At 47.0% G+C, this 20,531-nt stretch overlaps 1 protein-coding gene across 1 annotated transcript in view; it reads left to right on the top strand.

Annotated features, from left to right (window-relative positions):
• The window catches only part of LOC134346681 (uncharacterized), a 91,092-nt gene extending 74,803 nt beyond the window's left edge, over positions 1-16,289 (top strand). The window contains exons 8-11 of the mRNA XM_063048188.1: positions 7,023-7,121; positions 8,588-8,641; positions 8,721-8,764; positions 9,402-16,289. Coding sequence (XP_062904258.1) covers positions 7,023-7,121; positions 8,588-8,641; positions 8,721-8,764; positions 9,402-9,431 — 227 coding nt within the window. The 3' untranslated portion in view covers positions 9,432-16,289. The remainder of the gene's footprint in view (positions 1-7,022; positions 7,122-8,587; positions 8,642-8,720; positions 8,765-9,401) is intronic.
• Positions 16,290-20,531: the final 4,242 nt, after the last annotated feature.

The raw sequence follows: 20,531 nt of genomic DNA, 5'->3' as shown, positions 1-20,531 counted from the left end.
CCCCTTTCTTTAAAAAAGGAAGACATCTCCCTCGTCCTAGAATGAAAAGCCTCATCCTGAGAGCAGATGCGGCGGAGACGGAGGAATTGCGAGAAGGGGATGGCGTTTTTGCAAGACACAGGGTGAGAAGAGGAATAGTCCAGATAGCTGTGAGAGTCAGTAGGCTTATAGTAGACATCAGTGGATAAGCTGTCTCCAGAGACAGAGACAGAAAGATCTAGAAAGGGGAGGGAGGTGTCGGAAATGGACCAGGTAAACTTGAGGGCAGGGTGAAAGTTGGAGGCAAAGTTAATAAAGTCAACGAGTTCTGTATGCGTGCAGGAAGCAGCGCCAATGCAGTCGTCGATGTAGCGAAGGAAAAATGGGGGACAGATACCAGAATAGGCACGGAACATAGATTGTTCCACAAAGCCAACAAAAAGGCAGGCATAGCTAGGACCCATACGGGTGCCCATAGCTACACCTTTAGTTTGGAGGAAGTGGGATGAGCCAAAGGAGAAATTACTAAGAGTAAGGACTAATTCCGCTAGACGGAGCAGAGTGGTGGTAGAGGGGAACTGATTAGGTCTGGAATCCAAAAAGAAGCGTAGAGCTTTGAGACCTTCCTGATGGGGGATGGAAGTATATAAGGACTGGACATCCATAGTGAAAATAAAGCGGTGGGGGCCAGGGAACTTAAAATCATCGAAAAGTTTAAGAGCGTGAGAAGTGTCACGAACATAGGTCGGAAGGGATTGAACAGGGGGTGATAAAACAGTGTCGAGGTATGCAGAAATGAGTTTGGTGGGGCAGGAGCAAGCTGAGACAATAGGTCGGCCAGGACAGGCAGGTTTGTGGATCTTGGGTAGGAGGTAGAAACGGGAAGTGCGGGGTGTGGGAACTATAAGGTTGGTAGCAGTAGATGGGAGATCCCCTGAGCGGATAAAGTCGGTGATGGTGTGGGAGACAATAGCCTGGTGCTCCTTAGTGGGGTCACGATCGAGGGGTAAATAAGAGGAGGTATCCGCGAGTTGTCGCTGTGCCTCGGCAAGGTAGAGGTCAGTACGCCAGACTACAACAGCACCCCCCTTATCGGCGGGTTTAATAATAAGGTTAGGATTACTGCGGAGTGATTGGAGAGCAGAGCGTTCCGAAGCAGTGAGGTTGCAATGGGGACAAGGTGCGGTAAAGTCGAGACGGTTGATGTCCCGTCGGCAGTTAGCGATAAAGAGATCCAGAGCAGGCAGAAGACCAGAGCGGGTCCATGAAGAAGAGGAGGGTTGAAGACGGGAGAAGGGGTCATCGGTGGGGGTGGAAGAGTCCTTGCCGAAGAAGTAGGCTCGGAGACGGAGACGGCGGAAGAAAAGTTCCGCATCATGGCGAACACGGAACTCGCTGAGGTGTGGGCGAAGGGGGACAAACGTGAGGCCCTTACTGAGAACAGAGCGTTGTGCCTCCGACAGTTGAAGGTCAGAGGGGATGGTAAAGACCCGGCATGGATGAGAGCTGGGATCAGAGGGGGGAGTGGGGAGGCTGAGGATGTCAATGGAGAGGGGAGGGTTGGAGTGAGAGGAAGATGGAGCCTCTGAGGGCCCAGGAGTTGACAGTGGGATCTGAGGAAGACGGGGCTGCGGAGTGGTGGTTGGGGAAGGGGACACGGGAGTCACAATAGCAGCACATAAAGACCCGGCCTGGAGTTCAAGGCTGGAGTCGCAGTTGGTGGTTGCGCAATCACTTTGAAGGTGTCCATGGTCGTTGCTGGAGTCCGGGTTTTGAAAATGCCCTGAGGTGTTGGAGCCGGCGAGATCAATGGCATCTACGCTCTGTCCGCCAGAGAAAGCAGGATCTCCCAGTGGCCACACATTTTAATTCCACATCCCATTCCCATTCTGACATGTCTATCCACGGCCTCCTCTACTGTAAAGATGAAGCCACACTCAGGTTGGAGGAACAACACCTTATATTCCGTCTGGGTAGCCTCCAACCTGATGGCATGAACATCGACTTCTCTAACTTCCGCTCAGGCCCCACCTCCCCCTCGTACCCCATCTGTTACTTATTTTTAAGCACACATTCTTTCTCTCACTCTCTTTTTTCTCCCTCTGTCCATCTGAATATACCTCTTGCCCATCCTCTGGTTCCTCCCTCCCTCCTTGTCTTTCTTTTCGGACCTCCTGTCCCATGATCCTCTCGTATCCCCTTTTGCCTATCACCTGTCGAGCTCTTGGCTCCATCCCTCCCCATCCTGTCTTCTCCTATCATTTTGGATCTCCCCCTCCCCCTCCAACTTTCAAATCCCTTACTCACTCTTCCTTCAGTTAGTCCTGACGAAGGGTCTCGGCCTGAAACGTCGACTGCACCTCTTCCTACAGATGCTGCTTGGCCTGCTGCGTTCACCAGCAACTTTGATGTGTGTTGCCACAATACTCCAGGTGTGGTCTCACTAAGGCCTTATACAACTGCAGTAGTACCTCCCTGCTCCTGTACTCCAATCCTCTTGCTATGAATGCCAGATACCATTCGCCTTTTTCACTGCCTGCTGTACCTGCATGCCCACTTTCAATGACTGGTGTATAATGACACCCAGGTCTCGTTGCATCTCCCCTTTTCCTAATTGGCCACCATTGAGATAATCTGTTTTCCTGTTTTTGCCACCAAAGTGGATAACTTCACATTTATCTACATTAAATTGCATCTGCCATGAATTTGCCCACTCACCTAACCTATCCAAGTCACCCTGCATCCTCACAGCTAACACTGCCACCCAGCTTCGTGTCATCCGCAAACTTGGAGATGCTGCATTTAATTCCCTCATCTAAGTCATTAATATATATTGTAAACAACTGGGGTCCCAGCACTGAGACTTGCAGTACCCCACTAGTCATTGCCTGCCATTCTGAAAAGGTCCTGTTTATTCCCACTCTTTGCTTCCTGTCTGCCAACCAATTCTCTATCCACATCAATACCATACCCCCAATACCGTGTGCTTTAAGTTTGCACACTAACCTCCTGTGTGGGACCTTGTCAAAAGCCTTTTGAAAATCCAAATATACCACATCCACTGGTTCTCCCCTATCCACTCTACTAGTTACATCCTCAAAAAATTCTATGAGAGTCGTCAGACATGATTTTCCTTTCACAAAGCCATGCTGACTTTGTCCGATGATTTCAGCGCTTTCCAAATATGCTGTTATCACATCTTTGATAACTGACTCTAGCATTTTCCCCACCACCGATGTTAGGCTAACTGGTCTATAATTCCCTGGTTTCTCTCCCTCCTTTTTTAAAAAGCGGGGTTACATTAGCTACTCTCCAATCCTCAGGAACTAGTCCAGAATCTAACGAGTTTTGAAAAATTATCACTAATGCATCCACTATTTCTTGGGCTACTTCCTTAAGCACTCTGGGATGCAGACCATCTGGCCCTGGGGATTTATCTGCCTTTAATCCCTTCAATTTACCTAACACCACTTCCCTACTAACATGTATTTCCCTCAGTTCCTCCATCTCACTAGACCCTCTGTCCCCTACTATTTCCGGAAGATTATTTATGTCCTCCTTAGTGAAGACAGTACCAAAGTAGTTATTCAATTGGTCTGCCATTCCTTGTTCCCCATAATCACTTCACCTCTTTCTGTCTGTAAGGGACCTACATTTGTCTTAACCAATCTTTTTCTTTTCACATATCTATAAAAGCTTTTTATTTGCTCCAATTTCCACCATAGCAGGCAGCGAGCTGCAGGCATCCACCACTCCCTGAGTAATGATCAACCATAAATACTATTTACTCTGTGAGTTTCACACCAGCAAGGAATTTCATTGCACCTACTGCATATAACAGGTATCATCTGATCAGCAATATTGGACTTGCTGCGTGTGAGAGCAAAGAAGAAGGTCTTTGGGGACAGGCAGGGAAACAGAGGCAGAGAAGAAAGGTAGTGATCACGGGGGACTTGATGACTAAGTGATCACTGTGGTCGTAGCGGGGGAGCGTGGGGGGGGGGTCGGGTAGTGGAGTTTAGCTCCCACCACCTGTTAAATGCTCCCAATGGTGTGTGCTTCAAATAGCCTCTTGACAACCAAGTCCTGCTCCTGGCCTTTGCGTGTGCCTAACTGATAAGCCCGGCGGAACTGTTTCTTCTGACGAGAAGGGGCAGAGGCAGGTTACTGGTGCCTTAAAACTAGTCGCTTTGGGCAGACGGGGCTCGTCAGCTGTGGTTGGCAGCTCATCTAGGAGAAGGAAGACTCTGATCTCAAAACTCCGCTGCCTTGCGTCTATACCCACTCATGGGAATGGTTTCAGGTATCAACCATAGAAACTACAGCACAGAAACAGGCCTTTTGGCCCTTCTTGGCTGTGCCGAACCATTTTCTGCCTAATCCCACTGACCTGCACACGGACCATATCCGTCCATACACCTCCCATCCATGTATCTGTCCAATTTATTCTTAAATGTTAAAAAAGAACCCGCATTTACCACCTCGTCTGGCAGCTCATTCCATACTCCCACCACTCTCTGTGTGAAGAAGCCCCCCCCCAATGTTCCCTTTAAACTTTTCCCCCCTCACCCTTAACCCATGTCCTCTGGTTTTTTTCTCCCCTTGCCTCAGTGGAAAAAGCCTGCTTGCATTCACTCTATCTACACCCATCATAATTTTATATACCTCTATCAAATCTCCCCTCATTCTTCTACGCTCCAGGGAATAAAGTCCTAACCTATTCAACCTTTCTCTGTAACTGAGTTTCTCAAGTCCCGGCAACATCCTTATAAACCTTCTCTGCACTCTTTCAACCTTATTTATATCCTTCCTGTAATTTGATGACCAAAACTGAACACAATACTCCAGATTCGGCCTCACCAATGCCTTATACAACCTCATCATAACATTCCAGCTCTTATACAACCTTGAAGGAAATATCTGGAGCTGGGAGTCCCTAAGGCAGTCCGACATTAGTGCTGACTGGCAACATCTGCAATGCTGCTGGTTCCAAACTAGATTGGTCTCTGTTGTTCCTTTGGGTTCATCAGATGCGTGGAGAGGGTGGGGCTTGCTACATGGGCAACAGCTTGCTCTCCATATTGTGCTGCCCCGGCTTGCGTATCTAGGCAGCTAGGGTGCAACATCCATGGTCAACCGTGACTGACTACGTCCCTCACACGCTCAGTGGGGTGGTTGGGGGAGGGGGGAGAAATGATGGGAAGAGATATGCGCCCTCTACCTATTAATCACTACGGGATGGTAGTGTAGTGGTTACCACGCTTTACAGTACAGGTGACGCGGGTTCAATTCCCGCCACTGCCTGTCAGGAGTTTGTACCTTCTCCCTGTGACCGTGTGAGCTTCCTCCAGGTGCTCTGGTTTCCTCCCAAAGACATTTATTCCAAGTGTTATTTTGAAGATTCAACTATTCAAAAAATAAAATCTCTATTCCACCAAAACATCCAATTTTAATCCTTCCATGTTTGTTGCAGGTTATTTTGAAGCAAATCTCTGCAGTATTGATAATCTCTCCAAGTTAGTGGCATCCACAAATTCAGAAAGCATACCAAAGTCTAAATAGTTGATGCAAAGTGAGAGCTAAAGTGGTCCCAGCATGGCTCTTTCTGGAACATCGCTTCCCACTTCTTCCCAAAGGTGAACTGTGACCCATTACTCCATCTCCTGACAGGACACGGAGGAAGGCAGAGTTTGTATATGGGGGCTGAGGGGGCACCATGTACATGAGTGTAACTGGACCGGATGCCAGGGTAGTACAGGGTTGGTGCAATGCTTCACAGCACGCCAGCCGTAAGATCGGGATTCTGTGTTCCAGCCGCCGCCTGTGTCTGCGTAGGTTTCCTCCAGGTGCTCCGGTTTCCTCCCACATACTGCTGAGGCTCAGTGAGTGGTGGGCATGGCATGCTGCATTGGCACCAGGAGTGTGGTGATACTTGGCAGGCCGCCAGCACAACCCTTGCTGATTTGCTTTGACCCACGTGGTGCATTGCACAGCACGTGTCAATGGACCTGTGCCTAACAAGACTGCTCCTTTCAAAAGGAGACTGGAGTTTGTGCACGGTCGGAGTTAGGAAGAGAGAGGTGGTGCTTGGGGGGTGAAGAGGGGGGACCTGTGTGGGGGGAAGCAGAGTCTGTATTTGGTGGGTGCGAAGGGAGGCAGAGTCACAGTTTTCGGGGGAGCTGTGGAGGTCGGAATGGGACATAGTGGGAAGGCTCGGCTTTGATGAAGAGGAAGAGACTTAACACCAATGTCGAGTGCCTGGTGCCTCTTCCCCTTCCTCTGGGTCTGCCCTGTGTTCTTGCCACCCCCATTACCCTTAAGTGGCTCAGTACCCTGCAGTCATATCCAACTGGGCACTACCCAGTACCCTGCAGTCGTATCCAACTGGGCACTACCCAGTACCCTGCAGTCGTATCCAACTGGGCAGTACCCAGTACCCTTCAGTCGTATCCAACTGGGCAGTACCCAGTACCCTGCAGTCGTATCCAACTGGGCACTACCCAGTACCCTGAGGTCATATCCAACTGGGCACTGCCCAGTACCCTGCAGTCATATCCATCTGGGCAGATTAGGTGGGTGGTGCCTATGTCTCCATCACACTGAGGCTGTGAGGAAGGAGGGCAGCGAGGGTACAACAGGGGGTTTAGGGTGACTCTGAGATCAGATAGCAGAGCAGGGTTTTCTGACACTGGAGCAGCTGGTGGGAACTATCTATGAAGGACTCCTGTTATTGTGTTGAGAAGTGTCCACATTATTTTGATGGATCACACCCACTAATGGTGATAGTCACGCATCACATCCTCATCGCAGCTTGAATCCTCAATGGAGCTTAGAAAAATAGAGGGCTATGGGTAACCTGAGGTAATTTCTAAAGTAAGTACATGTTCGGCGCAGCATTGTGGGCTGAAGGGCCTGTATTGTGTGGTAGGTTTCTCTATGTTTCTAACGCAGGTTGTACGTGAAGTGTTCTGAAAGCGCCTTTGGATAAGTTCCTGTGTTAGAGATGTGAGTGGGTGCCAACGGCTTCTCTTTCTGCATTTTAGATCAAATTTGTGACAGCAGCTTCATAACCTGGAGAGTATTCTTTGCAACAATGTTTATCTCTACGGTGATCTTTCTCCTCTACCTTTTGCTCTATCAGTGTAAGTATCAAAATGATTAAACCGTTTATCTCTTTGCTCACTTTCTATGGCAGTCGGTTACAGTGAAAACATTCGCCAGGTCTCAGTGTCACTCTGGCTTCTGAAAAGTGGACAGTTGTGGGTGGTTAAATCTTAAGCACGTCACTCCTTTTGTCCCTGAGCGGCTGCCATCGTTTGGGAACAGCTCTGGACCTATTGTGGGTGTTATGCTGGATCTTATTGTCAGTTCATGTGGAGCTGCCAGTAGTTGTCAGGACTCCCGCTCTGGTGATTTCCTACTGCACCTATGTTCCACAGGGGTCTGGGTTAGGACCGATTCTTTCCACATTTGATGTCAGTAATTTGGATGATAGAATTAATGGGTTTCTTGCGAAGGTTGCAGGCAATATGAAGATAGGTGGAGGGGCAGATAGTTTTGAGCAAGTAGAGAAGCTACAGAAGGGCTTAGTCAGATAAGGAGAATGGGCAAATAAATGGCAGATGGAATACAGTGTCGGGAAGTGTACGGTCATCGACTTTGGTAGTTGGAATGAAAGGGTTGACTATTTGCTAAATGGAGAGAAAATACAAAAAACTGAGGTGCAAAAGGACTTGAGAGTTCTTGATTAGGATTCCCTAAAGGTTAACTTGCAGGTTGAGTCTGTGGTGAGGAAGGCAAATGTGATGTTAGCATTCATTTCAAGAGGACTAGAATATAAAAGCAGGGATATAATGTTGAGACTTTATAAAGCACTGGTGAGGCCTCAGCTGGAGTATTGTGAGCAGTTTTGGCCCCCTTATCTTAGAAAGGATGTTCTGAAATTGGAGAGGGTTCAAAGGATGTTCACGAAAATGATTCCAGGATTGAATGGCTTGTCATATGAAGAGCGTTTGTTGGCTCTGGGCCTGTATGCGCTGAAATTCAGAAGAATGAGGAGTGATCTCATTGAAACCTATCAAACGGCGAAAGTTCTTGCTGGAGTGGATGTGCAGAGAATGTTTCCTATGGTGGGAGCATCAAAGACCAGAGAACACAGCCTCAGAATACAGGGGTGTCCTTTTAGAATGGAGATGAGAAGGAATTTCTTCAGCCAGAGATGGTGTATCTGTGGAATTCTTTACCACAGGCACCTGTGGAGGCCAAGTCTTATGTATATTTAAGGCAGAGATTGATAAATTCTTGATTGATCAGGGCATGAAATGATACGGAGAGAAGGCAGAGATTGGGGCTGAGGGGAAAATTGGATCAACCACGGCTAAATGGCGGAGCAGACTCGATGGGCCAAATGGCCTAATTCTGCTCCTATATCTTATGGAGCTGAAGTTACTCCTTGGTTTCAGTCTCCACAGTCGCTGTCCAACCTGCTGAGTGTTTCCATCATTTTCTGTTTTGTATGGATTGCTGAGTTTGATTTTCAATGTGTGTGCTTTTTTTTAAAAGGCATAATCTCTTATTCAGTTCCTTTATAATTTGTCTCACTGCTCAGCCCCAGGAACAGGACTTGCCTTTAACATCTGGAGAAGCTATATCCAGAGGAATGGTGAGTGCAGTCGGGTATCTCCGATGACGTTGCATATTAAATTTGCACAAGAAACAAATGATTCATGTACTTTTTACAGATCAAAACCAAGAAACAAGGGAAGGCAGGTGTACTGAAGTACAGGTATTTTGTTTCTATTAATTCTTGCAGTTTTTCAGTGTTCATGTGATTGTAAATTGACTCATTGTCTAACCGCTCCCTCTCTCCTATGTACTATACACACCCTTTAGAATCTTTCTGTTCTTATTTATTATGCCACCGTCTGTCAGACATTGAAATACACGACCCAGAGTGAGCCTCTGTCCCTGTTAAACTGACAGATATGTGATTGGATATAATGTGTGCACGATTTCTCTGACTGTTTCACTGACTCCCTGTCTGGCACATTCCTCCTGTAAGTTACAGACATTATCTCCCAGGCTATACTGTGTCCTACAGTGTGACTGCTTCAGTCTTCCCCCATTGCAACATCTAGCCCATCCATTTTTCTGCTGCTGTTGTCTGTCTCTCCAGTGTTTGAATGTGAAGATTTCAAGATTCAGTGGAGGTGTTGATCAGCCTTACTACTTGGGGAAAGTAACTGATTTTGTATCTGGTGATCCTGGTGTGGATGCTACGTAGCCTCCTCTCTGATAGGAGAGGGACGTGAGCAGGGTGGGTGGGATCCTTCATGAGATTGCTGGCCTTTTTCTGGCACCTCTCTGTAGATGTATATAAATATATTTGTCATCAAGTAACAATTACATCTTGTTTATTTTAGGGGTTAGAAGTTATGCAAGATGACGAATGACCAATCTCTTCAATTAGAATTGGCACCACATTCAGCAGCTTCTGATGCATTTTAGTGGACAGATACTTGCCTCCCAATGACCTTGCTTTGGGTAGGAGCCTGAGAAGAGGGAAGAAGCCTCAGTTCTCCTTCTCTCAGCTCTAGGTAGGACATTTAGACCCTAGTAATCTGGCTGAATTTCCATTAGCACTGGAATCAATAGGATAGCCAGTCCTCTGCAATTTTTAAGCAACACACATCAAAGTTGCTGGTGAACGCAGCAGGCCAGGCAGCATCTCTAGGAAGAGGTACAGTCGACGTTTCGGGCCGAGACCCTTTGTCAGGACTCTGCAATTTTTGGCAGTATTTTCATTAGCACTGGAATTATTATTTCAGATTCTGAGAGTAGGCAGAGGGAGTCTCTTGTTCTTGGGCCTTGTACAGTACACCCGAAGTTCATTAGGACTAATGCTCATAGACGTCACTAGTAAGCAAATTCCACACAATGTAGGTGATGTTAGATTTTGGCTCCCACAAATGCTTGGACTGTTGTGTCTGAGAGTTAGAAGCTGAGGTTTATTTCAGTCGTGTCTGGTCACAGATGTCTGCCACATCACACAAGTTGCTGCTTGCTGCTGCCAGGGGTATTGGCTGTGGCTATAGCTATGGAGATTTACCTAGGTCCCCTTGGAGAGGAGAAACATCTCCTTCTGGTCCCTTTCCCACCACCTCCCCACCCCTCAAGCCTCTGGCAGCTCTCCCCATTTTCAGATGTTGCAGCTTGTGTACACTAGCAGCTCGTTCCACACTCACACCACCCACAGGTTTCCCTTCAATAGTTCATCTTTCACCCTTAACATATGACCTCTAGTTCTAGTTTCACCTAAACTCAGTGGAGTAAGTTTGCTTGCATTTACCCTCTCTATAACCCTCATAATTTTGTATACCTCTATCAAACTTCCGCTCAGTTTCCTACACTCCAGAGATAAAAAACAAGTCCCAACCTATTCAACCTTTCCCTATAACTTGATTGAGATGTATCAGATGATAAGAGGCATTGAACATCCAGCTCCTTTCTCCAGGTGGCAATGAATAATACAAGAGTGCATACTCTTAATGTCATTGGAGGAAAATATGGGGTGTGACGTCCGAGGTAGATTTTTTACAGAGAGTAATGGTAATGTCTGGACGCATGGTAGTTTTGGCTGATTCGTTAGTGACATTAAGAGATTCTTGAGATGGGCTCCTGGATAAATAAAGATGGGGGTGGTTATTGTCAATGTAGGATGAAGGGTTTTGACTGATCATTGAGTAGGTTTGTACGGGTCCGCACAACATTGTGAGCTATATAATGTTCCATTTTAACATCAACTTAAAACTAACACAATATATTCATAACTCAAGTGTGTACAAAAATTAACAATAACATTAGTGCAAAATTGAGGGAGAGAAATAGAAAAAGTCTTGTCTGAGGTAGTAACACACATCAAAATTGCTGGTGAATGCAGCAGGCCAGGCAGCATCTCCAGGAAGAGGTACAGTCGACGTTTCGGGCCGAGACCCTTCGTCAGGAAGACCTAGTAAGAGATTTGAAGGTGGGAGGGGGAGGGGGAGATCCAAAATGATAGGAGAAGACAGTTAGGATGCAGGAGTGGGCTGAGAAGTGGCAGATGGAGTTCAACCTGGAGAAGTGTGAGGTTGTACACTTTGGAAGGACAAACTCCAAGGCAGAGTACAAAGTAAATGGCAGGATACTTGGTAGCGTGGAGGAGCAGAGGGATCTCGGGGTACATGTCCACAGATCCCTGAAAGTTGCCTCACAGGTGGATAGGGTAGTTAAAAAAGCTTATGGGTTGTTAGCTATCATAAGTCGAGAGCTAGAGTTTAAGAGTCGCGATGTGATGATGCGGCTCTATAAAACTCTGGTTAGGCCACACTTGGAGTACTGTGTCCAGTTCTGGTCACCTCTCTATAGGAAGGATGTGGAAGCATTGGAAAGGGTACAGAGGAGATTTACCAGGATGCTGCCTGGTTTAGAAAGTATGCATTATGATCAGAGATTAAGGGAGCTAGGGCTTTACTCTTTGGAGAGAAGGAGGATGAGAGGAGACATGATAGGAGTGTACAAGTTAATAAGAGGAATAGATGGAGTGGATAGCCAGCGCCTCTTCCCCGGGGCAGCACTGCTGAATACAAGAGGACATGGCTTCAAGGTAAGGGGTGGGAATTTCAAGGGGGATATTAGAGAGTGGTTGGTGCGTGGAATGCACTGCCTGAGTCAGTGGTGGAGGCAGATACACTAGTGAAGTTTAAGAGACTACTAGACAGATATATGGAGGAATTTAAGGTGGGGGCTTATATGGGAGGCAGAGTTTGAAGGACGGCACAACATTGTGGGCCGAAGGGCCTGTACTCTGCTGTACTATTCTATGTTCTATGTTTTAAAAAAAGGAGGACATCTCCCTCGTCCTGGAATGAAAAGCCTCATACTGAGAGCAGATGCGGCGGAGACGGAGGAATTGCGAGAAGGGGATGGCATTTTTGCAAGAGACAGGGTGTGAAGGGGAATAGTCCAGATAGCTGTGAGAGTCAGTAGGCTTATTGTAGACATCAGTAGATAAGCTGTCTCCAGAGATAGAGACAGTAAGATCTCGAAATGGGAGGGAGGTGTCGGGAATGGACCAGGTAAACTTGAGGGCAGGTTGAAAGTTGGAGCCAAAGCTAATATAGCCAACGAGCTCAGCATGCGTGCAGGAAGCAGCGCCAATGCAGTTGTCGATGTAGCGAAGGAAAAGTGGAGGACGGATACCAGAATAGGTTTGGAACATAGATTGTTCCACAAAGCCAATGAAGAGGCAGGCATAGCTAGGACCCACATGGGTGCCCATAGCTACACCTTTAGTTTGGAGGAAGTGGGAGGAGCCAAAGGAGAAATTACTAAGAGTGAGGACTAATTCTGCTAGACGGAGCAGAGTGGTGGTAGAGGGGAACTGATTAGGTCTGGAATCCAAAAAGAAGCGGAGAGCTTTGAGACCTTCCTGATGGGGTCAGGAAGTCTCTATCTCTTGCACAATTCCTATTTTCACCCTGTCTCTTGCAAAAATGCTATCCCCTTCTCGCAATTCCTCCGTCTCTGCCGCATCTGCTCTCAGGGTGAGGCTTTTCATTCCAGGACGAGGGAGATGTCCTCCTTTTTTAAAGAAAGGGGCTTCCCTTCCTCCACCATCAACTCTGCTCTCAAACGCATCTCCCCCATTTCACACACATCTGCTCTCACTCCATCCTCCCGCCACCCTACTAGGAATAGGGTTCCCCTGGTCCTCACCTACCACCCCACCAGCCTCCGGGTCCAACATATTCTCCGTAACTTCCGCCACCTCCAACGGAATCCCACCACTAAGCACATCTTTCCCTTCCCCCCCGCTTTCCGCAAGGATCGCTCCCTACGCGACTCCTTTGTCCATTCGTCCCCCCCATTCCTCCCCACTGATCTCCCTCCTGACACTTATCCTTGTAAGCGGAACAAGTGCTACACATGCCCTTACACTTACCCCCCTTACCACCATTCAGGGCCTTGACAGTCCTTCCGGGTGAGGCGACACTTCACCTGTGAGTCGGCTGGGGTGATATTCTGCGTCCGGTGCTCCCGATGTAGCCTTCTATATATTGGCAAGACCCGATGCAGACTGGGAGATCGTTTTGCTGAACACCTACTCTCTGTCCGGCAGAGAAAGGAGGATCTCCCAGTGGCCACACATTGTAATTCCACATCCCATTCCCATTCTGACATGTCTATCCACGGCCTCCTCTACTGTAAAGATGAAGACACACTCAAGTTGGAGGAACAACACCTTATATCCCATCTGGGTAGCCTCCAACCTGATGGCATGAACATTGACTTCTCTAACTTCCACTAATGCCCCACTTCCCCCTCGTACCCCATCCATTATTTATTTTTATACACACATTCTTTCTCTCACTCTCCATTTTCTCCCTCTGTTCCTCTGACTATACCTCTTGCCCATCCTCCTGGTTCCCCCCCCACCTTTATTTCTCCCCGGACCTCCTGTCCCATGATCCTCTCATAACCCTTTTGCCAATCAGCTGTCCAGCTGTTGGCTCCATCCCTCCCCCTCCTGTCTTCTCCTATCATTTTGGATCTCCCCCTCCCCCTCCCACTTTCAAATCTCTTACTAGCTCTTCCTTCAGTTAGTCCTGACGAAGGGTTTCGGCCCAAAACGTCGACTGTACCTCTTGTTACGTACCCCATAACTGGGTTGCCAGACCAGCAGAAATGGACCACTCAGTTGGAGTCTGGATTACTGGAACTAAGAAAGTTTTATTAAAGAAATAAGCAACAGAGTACTCTAATAGTAAGGATATAAATGCAACAGGTTAGCAATGAATAAACACATGTCCACAGAACTAGGATAATAGGGTCAATCAGCTCTATCGCATACTAGGGGTAAAAGTTCAATCACAAGTGACAGAGTTCAGTTTAGTTCAGTTCGCAGTAATCGCCATCGTGCCATTGGAGAGAGAGAGAGAACGAATGAATATTCAAATCGGATTCCAAACAGACCTTCGATATTCCTCGCAGTTAGCTTTCGGGCGAGCCCTTTGTAATGTCTTCTGAGGTCACCAACTGTGACCCTTCTGTTTCAGATACGATCGTTCCTCTGTGGTGAACCCGGCACCCAGGCAAGGGTGGACACACACACCAGGTTCCCGCCGACGGTATCTTTCCACCCTGTGCGTCTATGGCTGGACCCGCGACAGTCCTCCAAAAACTCCCACTTGTGGGGGCACACCGCTTCCAGGGTCTCGTTACCTCGTGGTGTCGTGTGTGTTGTCTTAGCGAACCTGTTCCTTTTTATCCCCCTGCTGGGGTATCGCCTGTCCATCACACTTCAAACAGTTCAGGGTTCAAAAGGAGCCGGTCTTGACAATACTCAGACCGGTGTCTCCTTCTGTTAAACTCTCTCGTTTCTTCATTAACATTTCCAAATGCTGCTCCATTGTCTTACTTATCTCTCTCTCCTGAAGACAGGTGGCAGATCAGCTGTTGATCCCACTGGTGCTAGCACAGGACAGTTAACATCTTAGTCTATGTGTACTCTTTGTAACCCTCTTTCGTCACACTCTTCCTAGAGATGCTGCCTGGCCTGCTGTGTTCACCAGCAACTTTGATGTGTGTTGCTTGAATTTCCAGCATCTGCAGAATTCCTCGTTTTTTGTCTGAGGTCATGTTAGGTTTTTCAGTTCAGTTCAAGATCCTGAGGGCAGTGGGGCAGAAACTGTTGTTAAAGTGAGGTGTGGGTCTTCAGAACTTCGCCATGGACGGTCCCAAGCCCGGCTGTGAAAGGAGGAGGGTTAGGCATGGGGCGAGCAACCTCATCCTGTAAAAAGCCACTGCTACAGAAACACCGAAGTCCTCATCCCTGGGAGAGGAAGGATACACCAAGAAGATAGACCACACCTGGGGACAACTTACAGAGTGGCCCAGGACAGAGGGCTCTGTCGAGCTGCTGTTGGCAGCCTCTGCCCCTGTACAGATGATGTGCTTAAGTATGTAAGAAAATGGCGCCAGTGAACAACACAGCCAACGATGACATCCCGTAAACGATTCACAAAACTGCTACTGTCAGTTCTTTTATGTCATCTTTTACTTTAATACTTGTTTCTACTACTTTTGGAACCTGTGATCTATATTTTGGTGTTGTGTTATTGGGCCAATTGAGTGATCTGGCACTTTGCTGTCTCTGAGGGTGTTCAGTCATGTTTCAAGCAAAGCCTGGAGATGAGGCACAAATCCATGATTGACTCCATTTATCACTGACTAAAGCATTGAAATCATCAAACCGAGTGCGTGCTTAGCGCTGTCGACTTCTTGCTACTGCTGCAAGTGACAGTCTCTTTTTCCCTCTCGCTACAGAGGACTGTGCTGGAATCCTGGGTTTTGGGCATGGCTCAATTGAAGCATTTTGTGGGTTGGACTCTAGGTCACATTGTGATGTGTTTCTGGTTTCTGGTCACTCCTTTGTTTTATTGCTATTTTGGACGAATTTAATTGAGGTGGCCTTAATTTAACGAATGATATAGCACCAGACTGAACGGAACTCGATATCCCTGACTTGGTTTTGTGTTTTGTTTTATTTAATTTACTTTTAGATTTTTATTTACTTGTTAACTAATTGATTGGTTTATTGGCTGACATACAGTGCAGAAAAGGCCCTTACAGATCTTCGAGCTGCACTGCCCAGCAACCCACCGATTTAACCTTACCCAGGTCATGGGACAATTTATGATGACCAATTAACCCACCAACCGACACATCTTTGAGCGGTGGGAGGAAACCTAAGGGTAACGGTGAGCAGGTACAAACTCCTTACAGGCACAGCAGGAATTGAACCCGGGTCACCTGTATTGTAATGCATTCTACTAACTACTGTGCTATGTGCTGTGTTTATCACTTTTTTTGTGTGTGTTGTGGGGGGGGGTGGTTTAATGCTTTTCTTTGAATGGGTTCCATGGAGTTTCTTTATTTCGTGGCTGCTTGTGGGAAGACGTGGCTGTGTAATACATACGTACTTTGATAATAAATGTACTTTGAATCTTTGAACCTCTCCTCCAAGTTCTCCATCTGCACAGATGCAGCACAAGGCTGTGTGCTTGGTCCCCTGCGCTACTTTTTTTTTGCACACCTATGACTGTCTGGCTAAGCACAGCTCCAATGCCATGTTCAAGTTTGCTGATGGCAGCATTGCCATACGCCAAAAAACCAAGGAGCTGATTATAGACATCAGAAGAAGGAAACAGGAGGTCCATGAGCCAGTTTTCATGGGAGGATCAGAGGTGGAGAGGGTCAGTAGCTTTAAATTCCTGGGTGTTATTATTTTGGAGGACCTGTCCTAGGTCCAGCTCCCAAATGCAATAAATAACAAATCACTGCAGAGCTTCTACTTCCTTAGGAGTTTGTGGAGATATGGCATGACATTCAAAACTCTGACTAACTCCCATAGGTGTGTGGTGGAGAGTATATTGACTGGCTGCATCATAGCGTGGTATGGGAACACCAATGCACTTGAATGGAAAATCCTTGAAAAGTAGCAGATACAGCTCAGTCCATCACGGGGAAGGCCCTCCCACTGATTGAGCACATCTACATGAAACAGTCAATGTGTCTGTTCCATTTTGTTCATCTTTTTGTGCGGGAGGAAGGAGTTGGGGGTTGATGATTGTTTTGCCTTTCTTTTCTTTCTTGGCTTCATGACGGCCGGGCAAAAAGGAATTTCAGAGTTGAATACTTTGAAAGTAAATGAACCTTTGAACACTGTCACAGGAGATCAACATCCGTCATCAGGGTCCCCTGCCACCCAAGGCATGCTCTCTTTTCGCTATTGCCACCAGGAAGACGGTACAAGAGCCTCAGGACTTTTACCACCAGGTTCGGGAAGAGTCAACCCCCCCCCCCAAGGAAAGGGGATAACTCGGCTCTTGAACCAAAGGGGATAACTTTACTCAACTTCATTTGCCTGATCATTGAAATGTTCCCACAATCAATGGACTCACTTTCAAGGACTCCTTCATCTCACGTTCTCAATATTTATTGCTTATTTATTACTATTATTGTTTCTTCTTTTTGAATTTGCACAGTTTGTTGTCTTCTGCGCTCTGGTTGAACGCCCTAGTTGGGAGGTTCTTCATTGACCCTGTTATAATTATTATTCTATCCATTTGTTGATGATGCCACAGAAAATGAATCTCAGGGTTGAATACAGTGACATTTATGTACTTTGATGATAACATTTATTTTGAACTTTAATTCTTTTATGGGATTGGCTGACACCCCCCCCCCCCCCAGTCTAGTGATGTCACAGTTTCTGAATTTGGAGCTTGCTTAAATTTGGATTACTGTAGTAGGGATGAGAAAAGAGGGAATTTCTTGTTTGGGGATCACCCCATCATAGCCCCCCGATCGTTCAAACACTACTGGCCTTTGTCAGTGACTCTACATGATTGTGGTCAGATTTGTGTTCGATCCAATTCCCACTATATGCTGCCAGCCTTCAAAATTCAAAGTAAATTTTATTATTATGGTACATAATTGTTATCACATAAAACCCTGTGATTCTTTTTCCTGCAGGCATATCAGCAAATCTATAGAATTGTAATTGCAACAAAATTCATTGAAGGATCAAGCAGATCAAGTTATTTCTAGCAGTGATGAGACAGCCTACAGAGGAGGTTAACACCCTGACACAGTGGTGCCAAGGAAACATCCCCTCCCTCAATATCCAAAAAAAAACCTGATCGCGGATTACAGGAGGAATGGAGACAGGCTCACACCAATCAACATCAATGGGACTGCAGTCGAGAGGGTGAGTAATTTCAAGTTCCTCGGTATACACATCACCAATGATCTCACCCAGATTGTATATACTGGCTGTGTGGCAAAAAAAAAGCACAACAGCAACTCTTCCACCTCAGGTGACTGAAGAAGTTTAGATGGCTGAGATGGAAATCCTCAAGACCTTCTACAGGGGCACCTTTGAGAGCATCCTGTCTGGCTGTAATCACCACCTGGTACAGGAACTGCACCAACCTTAATCACTGGGCATTGCAGAGAGTGGTACATACGGCCCAGCTTATTTGTGGATGTGAACTTCACTCCATTGAGGACGTTTACAGCAGCAGGTGCGTAAAGAAGGCCTGGAAGATCATCTGGGACACCAGTCACAACCATAAACTGTTTCAGCTGCTTCCGTCTGGCAAACAGTACCACAGCATTAAAGCCAGGGCCAACAAGCTACGGGACAGCTTCTTTCTGATCACTTCCTTGTTCTCGCTGACATTGAGTGAGAGTTTGTTATAGAAACATAGAAAATAGGTGCAGGAGTAGGCCATTCGGCCCTTCGAGCCTGCACCGCCATTTATTATGATCATGGCTGATCATCCAACTCAGAACCCCGCCCCAGCCTTCCCTCCATACCCCCTGACCCCCATAGCCACAAGGGCCATACCTAACTCCCTCTTAAATATAGCCAATGAACTGGCCTCAACTGTTTCCTGTGGCAGAGAATTCCAGATTCACCACTCTCTGTGTGAAGAAGTTTTTCCTAATCTCGGTCCTAAAAGGCTTCCCCTCTATCCTCAAACTGTGGCCCCTCGTTCTGGACAGCACACATCCAGATTTTCAATTTAGAGATTCAAATTTTCATGGACCGTCCCACATTATACACTCTCAATACACCGGTTGTGAAATCCGCTGATCGAGCCCCGACCGACCGAACAACCACAAGTTCCTGTACGTCCCTGTAATAGTCCCGAGTCGCTTTCTCGGTGACCACCGTTCTGAGCGCTGTAACAGGGAATATGCCGTTTGTTTACAACAATTATTCCCCAGCGCCGGCAGATTGCCTTCGGCACCAGGCAGACAAAGCGGAAACCGCTGCTGCAAAAGGCAAACGAGACAGTAGCCTGGCGGAACTCCGAGGTCGAGCCCTCTCCGCAGCCCGGATCCGGGGCAGGACGGAAACGTCGATCCGTACGTGATCTCTACTGCTCGGCGGATTTTTATGGCGGTTCGCGGCGCAAAATCACCACCGACTGGAGTGAGGTGCAGAGAATTGGAGTGGGGGACCCTCACTTCTTGTCTTTCAAATGAACGCTAAATTATCTCCCCCCCCAGTAAATGTACGTTTTCGTAAATAAAACGACAGAGGCATTTTCCGCAACAACTCCTTTACGTTTAACCAACCACACAGAGCATAAAGCACATGAAAAAATCCGTCAGACCAGCCTCTTAAAGTGAACCCTCGGCTCAAAGTCTGTCGTTCCGAATTATGCATGTGTTTCCACCCCTTACACTACCCTGCTCAAGCCCCTCCGGAATTCACCGAAACCGGCATCGTGAGCTGCCCGATTCGGGTCCGTGTTCCATGGGTGGGGGAGCAGCAGGTGACTCGGGCTCGTCCAGAGTTGTCCTGACACCAGGGGCATGGTAGAGGAATACTCCAAGTCTTGGTGGGCCGGTTTAAGGCGATCTACCGAAATACGGTCAGGTTTACTCCTCCTATCTATGATCAAAGTCGCACCATTGGCACAGAGAATGTGACGTCGTAAGCCCGATGAATGTCTATATTAAAGCAAATAGAGATGATTAGACCGCGCAAATGTTCAAAACTATGGCAAATGGATGTCATTAACACGAGAAAGAATGTAGATTCTGGAAAATCGAAACCAACATACACAAAATGCTGGAGGAACTCAGGCAGCATCTATGGAAATGAGTAGATATTCGTCATTTCGAGCAGAGACCCTTCTTTTGGACTGGAAAGTAAGCAGGAAGACGCCAGAATAAAAAGGTGGGGTGAGCGGAAGGAGGACAGCTAAAAGGTGATTGGTGAAGCCAGGTGGGTAGGAAAGATAAATGCATGGGGAGGAAGGAGAATGGACCGTCGGAGAAGGGGACCCAAAGGGCAGGTGAGAAGGAGTAAGAGGCCACGCTGGGGAATATAAGAAGAGTAGGGGGAGGGGGGTTAATTACTGGAGGGAGTAATCGATATCCATACCATAAGTAACTGCTGAACCTCACATCATAGCGCTAAACAGTGCTGCATCCATATTGTACTGCTCAGTACTTTGATATTTGTGTGCTGTAGCGCTTACTTATTATTCACAGTTATTTTGTAAATAACACTATTCTTTGCATTTCTGGTCAGATGCCAACTGCATTTCATTGGCTTTGTATCCGTACTTAGCACAATGACAATAAAATTGAATCTAATCTAATCTAATCTAATCTAATCAGTTTGGAGACGACCCACACGGAATGTAAGGTGTTGCTCTTCCACCCTGAGGGCAACTTCATCTTGACACAAGAGGAAGCCAAGGACTAACATGTCAGAACAGGAATGGGAATTGCGATCCAAATGTTTAGCCATCTGGAATTTCCGCTTTTAGTGGAAGGAGCGGAGGTGTTCAGCAAAGCATATTAAATCATTGGCATTCACATTAGACTTAGAAAAGATCGAGCAGAGTGGTTTCTAATGGTAAATATCAATCCAATAACCCTTGAGGGGTGGAGGATTGACTGATCACTAAAACGTCCAAAACAGC

This window comes from Mobula hypostoma, chromosome 5, assembly GCF_963921235.1.
Source record: "Mobula hypostoma chromosome 5, sMobHyp1.1, whole genome shotgun sequence".
Taxonomy (NCBI): Eukaryota; Metazoa; Chordata; class Chondrichthyes; order Myliobatiformes; family Myliobatidae; genus Mobula; species Mobula hypostoma.
The sequence above is the reverse complement of the archived record's forward strand: the minus strand, read 5'-3'. Positions and strand labels throughout refer to the sequence as shown.